General features: G+C 34.1%; 1 protein-coding gene across 1 annotated transcript in view; it reads left to right on the top strand.

The window, feature by feature from the left end:
- Positions 1-260: 260 nt before the first annotated feature.
- Positions 261-9,657, top strand: part of LOC104074197 (serine/threonine-protein phosphatase 4 regulatory subunit 4-like) — a gene marked incomplete at both ends in the record, with an annotated part of 10,923 nt that continues 1,526 nt past the window's right edge. The window contains 6 exons of the mRNA XM_009574249.1: positions 261-383; positions 3,033-3,202; positions 4,227-4,346; positions 6,223-6,300; positions 7,548-7,631; positions 8,939-9,121. Coding sequence (XP_009572544.1) covers positions 261-383; positions 3,033-3,202; positions 4,227-4,346; positions 6,223-6,300; positions 7,548-7,631; positions 8,939-9,121 — 758 coding nt within the window. The remainder of the gene's footprint in view (positions 384-3,032; positions 3,203-4,226; positions 4,347-6,222; positions 6,301-7,547; positions 7,632-8,938; positions 9,122-9,657) is intronic.

Below are 9,657 nucleotides of genomic sequence, written 5' to 3'. Positions count from 1 at the left end.
GGAGGGGGAGGGGCCATTTCCCTAAAACCAACCAAACAAAACAGGTAAGGTATTAAAATTTGGTAGTATGTTCGCCATTCTCTATACCTCTTGATTTTTACCTCCAGTGAGTGCCTGTCAAAAATACACCTGAGCATGTTATGGTGTATAATGTGATATAAAAATGGTATTTTGCATAACTTATTATGGAAGCCCACTCTCTGTGCTCTTTTTTAGGTGTTGACAAATGGCTAACTTCAAAAATTTCTTTTGTTTTTCAGATGATAGGAGTCAAACTGTGCTCCCCTTAGTGAAATCATTCTGTGAAAAATCCTTCAAAGCAGATGAATCTATCCTAGTTTCTTTATCTTTCCATTTAGGGAAACTCTGTAATGGATTATATGGTATGATTTAATGTTCTTCTAAAAAAAATCTTAAAAATTAGGGGAGATTGGAGAATTTGAAACCCTTGGAAAATATCCAGATTTGAATGTATCAAATGAAATTATAATTAGGAAAGGAAATATAGAAGTAAAAGTCTGAAATAATCTATTGCATAAATACTGGATTTTATGAATTTCCTCTTTGGGTGTCCATCTGTTTATTGGGTTTTTTATGTTTAGACAGGGACAGAGTTTTTTGTTTAGACAGGGTCAGAGATGGAAACATGGTGGTTTGTGTTTATTGGTTTGACTGATTTATTTTGACTCCTTCTTGGATATTCTGGAGCTTGTGAGTTGGATGACTGAATTTTTGAAACTAGAAACCTTTGAAAACACAGTATGATGTTAACTGTGTATGTTCACTTCTGTGCTTGATACCTTTTTGAGGCACAGTACAGAGCGTGGCCCATAAGGAACTTCAGGGGAGAAAGGAGACCTAACAGCATGTGGATTCCCAGCTGCAGCTGAGCATAAATCGCTACCCATAATTTTTGTGGTTTTCTGTACCTTAACACTTGAGCACAGCAGATCTTTCCTTGATCATTCTGCCCATCATATACCCTCTATACAGAGCTCGGCTGTGGCGGGGCAGCACAGAATCATGTTTTTACATTTTAGAGAATTTTCCCCTAGACTCTTAAATCCTTTGGTCTTTCTTACAGACCTTTAAAATGATCCTTTATGATCATGTTGGAGACTATCAAAGTGACCGCTGCTTCACTACAAATAACTCAAAAGGGCTGTTCCACAGTGTCAAACTGTTACTTACAGAAACATAGAGCTAGGATAGTCCATCCTGTTTTTATCATGTCTTCCCAGTCTTCTTTTCTCTAGGTTGACTGACTTTAATTGCTGATCTCTCTTCACCTCCAAACTCCATCTGGCAAGTTCACATTTTTCTTGAAGTGTTACGCCTTATGAGAGCTGAACAAAGTGAAAGGGTTACTTCATGTGTCTTGCAAGCTATATTGCTGTTTACATTTTTCAGTATGAAAAATTGCCTTTTTTTGCAACAGTTTGCGATAGTTTGACATTATTTGTTCAAGTGCAGCCTATAAACAGAAGTAGCTCAAAAGTCTGGGTGTGGGGGTTTTTTGTTTGGTTGGTTTTTTTTTTTTATTTTGATAAAACTGTCATCTAATTAGTCTTTCTCTTTCCTGGCCTTGTGCAGGCAATGCATATCTGGCTAAGCATGGTACCTTATCTCTGTCCTAATGGAATAATAGTCTAAAGTTTTAAGACCATCTGTCCAGTTTCTGAAGATCATTTTAAACTATCTTCTGAAGAACTAACAGTCTCCCTCCTAGGTTGATGTTATCAGAATATTTAATAAGCGTATTCTGTAATCCAACATCAAAAAACCCAATGAAAATACTGAATAGTACCAGGACTAGGATAGACCTTTCTTTATACAGTTGCCTATCTTGTCCGTGACCCATGGGTAACTTTCTCTTAACTGCTTTTCCAAGCGGTTTTGCAGCAACTTCATAGTTTTTCATCTCTCTTTCCTGATCCCTTATTTTGCTTATGAAAAACATGACCTTTACTGCCTCCTTTGTATTCAGTCAGAATATCTAGTACTCGATAACAGGTCCTGTTAGACTTGAAGAAATGGAATCAGTTTGAAAAATTTTGCTTTTGCCATGTTGGCTGCTGCTCATTTTCTTGTTTCCTTTTTGGTATTTACAAGTAGATTTTTTTTTTTTTGTTCCAATTTAAAAAAAAAATTGGAAATAATTTGACAGATCTGTAATTGTATGGCTTATCCTTCCCCTCTCCAACTACTAAATACCTGTACCACTTCAGCCCTTTTCCATTCTGATATCTCACTTGTTTAAGATTTCAGCAGCTAGTACTTTAAATACTTTTGAATACTGGAATGAAGCACATCTGACCCTGCACATTTTGAAAACCTCTCATGTTTCACTGACCTGTTCCTTCTCTACTTAAAGCTTGAATCTTTGTCACTGTTATTAATTGTACTGAGCCTGATGACACTAGTAGAGTTTGAGAAAGAAAATAAAAGCATCAAGCATTTCAGCCTTCTTGGTACCAACCACTGATAGCTTTCCTCTCTCTCTTGAGTAAAAACCTAAGCCTTTCCTTGATCGTTCTCATATTATTAATGTACTTATAAAATGACATGTAATTTTTGAAGTCATCTTGCTAGTTGTCTTCCAGTTTGTTCTGAGTTTTCTAATTTTGTTCTTATATCTCTTATCTGTAGCAACATAGCCTAATTTTTCAAGTTGCTGCAGACATGCATTCTTCATATGACTGAGCTCCATAAAGATCTAAAAATGTAATCAAGAAGAAACTAGTATCAATGGAACAAACAAATATATTCACAATCCTGCAGCTAAAATCCTGAGTATTTCAAGAATTATGTAAACAGAAATTAGGTTTCACTGTATTATAGTTAGCTGTCATTTTTCTGTAATCACTTTTTCTGTATAAAGTGTACTGATGATACTCCACTAGACTCTCGGTATGGGAGGGAGGGAGAATAAAAATTGGCGTATTTGATAGATTTGTAAATGAGATTTTGTTTTTGGACATTATTAATAGCATTTGTAACAATAAAAGTAAACTTTCTCCCTGCCCCCCCAGGCATTTTTACTCCTGAACAGCACTTGCGTTTTTTGGAATTTTATAAGAAGCTTTCCACGCTGGGTTTACAGCAGGAAAATGGACACAATGATAATCAACTACAACTTCAAACTCTGGAACAGGAAAAGAAATATATTTCAGTGAGGAAGAACTGTGCTTACAATTTTCCAGTAAGTAACTTTAATTTAAGGTTAAATAATTTGTGTCATGCGTATAGTTCACTAAATAGGACTGCATGAATGATAGAGAAGTTATTGCCGAATTGTGCATTGTTAGCTAGATTCTAGCTCTCTCCTGGAAAGTTCAAGTTAATGGCTTAAAGTAGAGGTTGTCCAAAAGAGTTACCAGGAAAGATTCCTCTTTGCAGAGCCTCAGAAAATTATTGGCAGGTTTTGACTGAGAGAGTGCTGTTCTAAGAGGTCACTGGTCTCGTTCTTTCCTACACATTTTCTCCAAACCCTTAGCACAAAGGCATTGAGAAAATTGCTGTGAGAGTCCCCAATTTCAAACTACTCAAAGGTAGGTTTTCACATTTGCTGTGTCGTGACATTACAGGGAGTTGAAGATTGAATCTGAATGGTTAGATTCATGTTTTAGTTGTGTTCCTGCCTGAATACAAAAAGTCTTTTCAAGTTTATGTGAGGTCTTCAAATTTACCACTCATGTTTCTGTAAATCTACTTTGTATTTCTACCAAGAGCTAGTAGACAGTTATTTTTATTCTGCCTTCTAAAGGCAAGCACCATGTATATAGGTAGACATCTGTTGGTTTATATGAGCAAAAACGAGGTATATACACACACAATTATGTTGAAATTAGATGCTTGCTTTACTGCTTGCTAAAATGTACTTTGTTTTTGAAGTCTCCAGTTGCAGCTTCCACTAGTGTACCGAAACATTAATAATATTTATAAAAACTAAGGTTTTATATCTTGTGTTTTTAATCTATGTTTTCAAAAGAAAAGCCTGCAGCATGTCTGGAAGATATGTAAATCCAGTTTAGTTCTCAACTCTAGAACTTGTCTGATGCCTGTGTTTTGACACAGCCATCAAAAATGTCACATTTCCTCTTTAAAATCACAACCTGTTATCTCCCAAGTGTCTTGCTAGTTGTAACTCAATGTTTTCATCTGATAATTTCTGATAGTGTGGTCCTTCAGCTATACAGTTAATGAAAGACTTTATCTTTCCACAGGCCATGATTGTTTTTGTGGATCCAAAGAACTTCCATTTAGAGCTATATTCTATATTCTTCTGCCTTTGTCATGACCCTGAAGTTCCCGTCAGATATACTATGGCCACAAGCTTCTATGAAGTAAGTCTACAAAGGTACTTTGTTAGTACTTACATGTTTTTGTTTTATGTTGTTTTCTTCTTTAAGCTTACATTTGTGACTGTTCAACCAAAAGAAAAAGGCTTGAGAAAACTTGTTGAAATTTAGTTCGTCAAAGGTGTTCAATCCCTTCTAATACGTAAATACAGCCTATATACACACACTAGTATTTAAGTTGTGTGACATTTGGCTACAAGAGCCTATTGCTAAGTGAGCTCTTAAGGAGCAAAAGCTGGAAGAAACTTAAACTGGTCTAGTACCACAAACATAAGCAATTGTACTAATTAGAATATTTTAAGGTTTTGAATGCTATTAGAGAATAACAAGACAAAGAGGAAAAAGGAACTTGCCACTTATGGTCCTGAAGACCTTCTTCAGGACTGTACAGTTTGCTGCTATGCTGGTGTTCTGTGGAAAATGTTTATATGTATCAAATCTACGTTAAATGCTCGCATTTAATATGAAACTACTTGGAAGTTTATGCAGATGTAAAAGCATATGTATTCTTATTATGCCATTCAGTTTATATAAGTGCCACTGTATTATTTTCATAAAAATTCAAAAATGTACAGCTGCATAGATATTATTAGCTATATGGGGTGAATTCCAGAAATGAATATAACTCTCTTGTGATGGTTGTAACCCATATAGGGAGATCGTCAAGGTTTTCATAGTGTTTTACTGAGAATCCTTGTGTTTCAGTCCTTGAGCTAGCTTTTCATCCCATTTTGTTGCTGTGGAAATTGGTAAGTTAAGCAGCTTGCTGAAGGTATTTAAATCACTAGTAGAGGCATAAATGCAGCCAAGGTGGCTTTATTTCCACCATCTTAAGGAAGATGGATGGATTTCCAGTTCTCTTTACCTGTTGATGCCTTGTCTTAGCAAATGATAATCCAAGGTAATTGTTGAAATTATAAAATCAGCATATGATTCTACATTATGTTTCATGTCAGATGTATAACACACTTAAGGTTCTGCCTGAATATAAGTAAAGTATTTTATCTCATTTAAAAAACCTGTAAAGTTATACAGTGGTCTGAATATACATTTAGTGCTGGTTGATTTATTTTTAATACCATAATTTGCAACCACGTGACAGCCAGAAATATGTAATTTATGGCATTCAATGCTAGATGGATTTTTTTTTTTTTTTAAATAAACTCTCTGTAGCCATTTATCTAAAGCTTCATCTTGATTGGAAGTAAGGTCTTATTTTCACTTGGCTTATATAAACAAAGAAAACCATTAAAAAACATCATCTAAATACTCCATATGGCAAAAATCTCATTCCTCAGTTTTTTCTCATATTTGCTATAAAACCTTTTTAACAGTGTGGAGATGGACTTTTGGTGGTTTTTAGAAATTTATATGTGACTTCTGAATCACAGTAAAAAACCCCAAAGAAGTAAGGAGTGAAAACTTCACATGGAAGGTTGGGGAAACTTAAAGTTCAGAACAGACGAAGCCAATTTTTACATATTATCTTTTGTAAATTATATAGCTGACTGACTGTTAACTCTCCTAAGGAGCATGAAGTACAACATTTGAATATTCCAGAAGGATTTTTTCTAGCCTTACAGTGCAGTCCTAAAAATACTTGGTAAATGTGAAATAGAGTTAATTCTAAAAGCGTGTTTCATGATTAGGTAATAGGCCTGTTTCTTGACTCATATTCTTTACATAAGCATATTTTTAATGTAATCAATGGGAAAGTACACAACTTTAGAAGGTTGATATTAAACAGTTGTTCTGCCTCGCTTCTTCATGCTTACTGTAAAGTAAGCACTTCTAGTGTAGTTGTTGTAGTGCCATGGAACTAAAGAATGTTTCACCTTGCTATTTTACTGTCATTTTTTAGGTTGCTAAGCTTTTAAATTCTGGTGTGTATACAATACATAAAGAACTGGTTACACTATTACAGGATGAGTCACTGGAGGTAATATACTTTTATTGGAACTTTCTTTTGCTTGTTACATTGAGGCAGATTATCTTGATGTTTAATAACTCTGCAATAAGACAGTACAGTGACTGTTTGAAATGATCAACAGCTTTTACTTCTGTTTCACAGATGCTTCATAAAGATGCCAGCCTTCTGTGAATAAAAAGGAGGAAAATAGGAAGGTGTTTGAATTTAGTAAACCCACAATGAATTTATTAGCTTTTTAAAAATATTAATTATAAATTCTTTTAATTGCTATATTATTTATTACCTTACAAAGTCTGTGGAAAGATTTGGTTTTGATACTGTATTAAAATAATTACTGATAGCAAAGGTTCAAGGGTTTTGCTTTGTTTTATTTTCATTTCTCCAACTGAAGAGGAGATGAAGTTGTGTATGGTTCAAAGATCAAGATTTATAGAAAGAGTTTCAGTCCAAGATCTGGTACAGAATCTGTGAGTGTTTATGAGACAGTTTAGTTTAGTATACCTTGGTTTCAACCTGCATAAAACATGAATCACTTAGCTATACTGCAGACAATGTAGTGAGACTTTTTTGGATTGAAAAAGACAAATATTTATGTTTGAGACAAAATCACCATTTCCTCTGACAGTAGTTATTCCAATAGTTGATCTTTTTTGTTTTCTATGTATGATCTGTGGATATGGCATGGAAAAATGAGTTTTGCTTTCAGGTGCTCCTTTTTGTTTTGGTACCCTTTGTTAGACATTTTCAAGGAAATTAAAAGTGTTCATAGAACATCTACTTATGGTTTATGAAATTCTGACCCATCTTAAAAGATTTCTCAAGTTGAACACCTGAAAGTTGACACTCAGAAGCAGCTGATCATTTTGAAAAATTCCTTGGTTTCATGCCTATACAATTATCTAAATAATAAAAAATATTTGGTCCTTTATCTTATATACCACCTCAGTCAGAATTGGTGCCAAAAATATTTAATTATGTACTTTTCTAGTCTAGTTTCAAGTATTACAAGATTTGAAAGTAAGGTTATTCTACTTATACAGGCTATATATTCTATTTTAATTTATCAACTGCAGTTTTTCTTAAAGCAGGAAAAACTGCTTTTAAGATTCAGCTGACAGATACAAAAAAAAAGTTTCTTTGTGTTTGTCGAGGCTCTTACTGTCTATGAAATACAGATCTTTCTTAAGAATTGTGCTGGTTTTGGCTGGGATAGAGTTAATTTACAGACCTCATTCATACAGCCTTTCTTTAAATAGGTGTTAGATGCCCTGGTAGGTCACCTTCCTGAAATCCTTGAACTAATGACAAATGGAGGAGAAAACAGTGGATCAGAAAGCAAGGTGGGTATTCTCATGTTTTTTTAATTTGTTTTCTAAATGAAGGTAGTAGCAAAGTTGTTTAGACATATATTGTATGAAAAGGCTTTCATGATTAGTTTCTGCTTTGGAGAGATATAAAGTTTCTGTGTTTTTTTGATTGCTTGTTGACTTTATAAACTTTAAAATAAAAAAAAGTTTTGAAAGATTAGACTTAATATAAAAATGAACAGTTTATCCATGTTCTTTTTCTAATTAACCACAGATTTGCTGAAATAGATCAAATTTTGAAATACAATCATTAAGTTAAAACAAAACTTGGTTTCATGCTAAAGGAGTGATAGCTAACACCTAATTTTTTTTTTCATATTGATGTGGCGACTGCCCATGGTTGCCATTTTCAGACACAGTTTCTGCTAGGAGGATGCCTGTTTCCTGAGGTAAAGGCACTGAATTAGGATTTAGGAGATCTGTATTCAGCTCCTGATTTTGCTAATTTAGTTGTATGTGGCTCTGGATGATGGTTTATTCAGTGACTCCTCACCTGTAAAATGGAACATAAAAGATCATCTCCTGTTTCAAGATGCTTTTTTGAGCATACTTCCTAAATGTATAGAGAAATTGAAATCTTCCAACAATATAAGAACTGAATAAATTTATTTTCTGGTATGAGCAAAAGTTGGGAGTGTAATTTAAAATGTGAATTTGCCAGATGTTTACAGCTGTAAATGTATATAACATATAAAAAGTGCCACGTCAAGTGTGGCACTCCATTGCTTAGTCCTAAAGAGAAGTTAGCTTGGCAAAGACAAAGAAGTCTTTGCCTCCTACTGAGAAAAGGTATATAATTCCTACTAAAATTAGGGAGCTGAGAAGAATAACTGCAAAGTTTAAGAGGCTAAGAGGAAAATGGGATTTATTTGGTTTGAGAAAGAGAAGACTGGGGGGGGTTGTCATAGTGGTCTTCATATCTGTAAAAGGTTATTACAGAGGGAACGGTGATTAGTTTTTCTTTGTTAGGAGGAGGAAAAGAAATGAAGTGAAAGTGTGTTTAGTTAGGTACTGGAATAGCTTTTTGACTAGTTAAGTGGAATTTACTGCTTAGGGGAGATTGTTTAATCCCAATCATTACATTTTTTTAAGAACAAGTTAGACTAATATCTACTGAAAATGGTCACAGTGTAGCTGATCCTGTCTGAGGAGAGGAATTAATTGACCCCTTAAAATCTCTTCCCTTCTTACATTGTTATGATGTGCTTTTTAAGCATAGTAAACATGACATACAGCTAGAAGATGTAAAATTACTTTAACGTTTATATTTTTATTTCTAGTTATTGTCTATTCCTGACTTGATTCCTGCATTAACAACAGCAGAACAGAGAGCAGCAACTTCTTTAAAGTGGAGAACTCACGAGAAGTTACTACAAAAATATGCATGTCTCCCTCATATCATATCAAGTGATCAGATTTATTACCGTTTTCTTCACAGGATGTTGACAATCATTTTGACAAATGTGAGCCCGTCTGTCTCTTTCCTATTGTTTTTCATTTGTTTACTGTATTTACAACAATTAGCACTAAATATTTGCTATGTGTAGCACTTTATATATTCTATTAATCTTAAAGTACTATTTCTCATTGAATTGTATATATAAGGCTGTGTTTTTTTATATGACTGAGAAATTGCTCTAAGAACTCCCCCCCAATTTGAGGAGCAAAATTTAGATTGGCAGATTGTCATGTTTTTCCTCCCACCCAAGACTTCTTTCCTTTCCTTGTGCTCATTATCTAGGGAAATTAAAACTTTTTCCTCTAAGATATGCCTTCTTTTTCCTGATTCCATAGATTACATTGCATTGTGTTCCATTTTTTGTGAAAAAACACTTAATTCTGAAAATGAGGGATCATTTAGGGCTACTGGTCTGAAATTTTATTGAATTAATTCAAACGTAAAACTGTCTGTTGTAAGAGAAGGTGTAAGTTTTCTTTTCTAACACCCACAATATAGACAGTGCCTTCCAAACATGGAATACTTTAAGGCATTTATGAA

This window comes from Fulmarus glacialis, unplaced genomic scaffold (assembly GCF_000690835.1).
Source record: "Fulmarus glacialis isolate BGI_N327 unplaced genomic scaffold, ASM69083v1 scaffold13500, whole genome shotgun sequence".
NCBI lineage: Eukaryota > Metazoa > Chordata > Aves > Procellariiformes > Procellariidae > Fulmarus > Fulmarus glacialis.
This window is presented reverse-complemented; position numbering and strand designations above follow the sequence as displayed.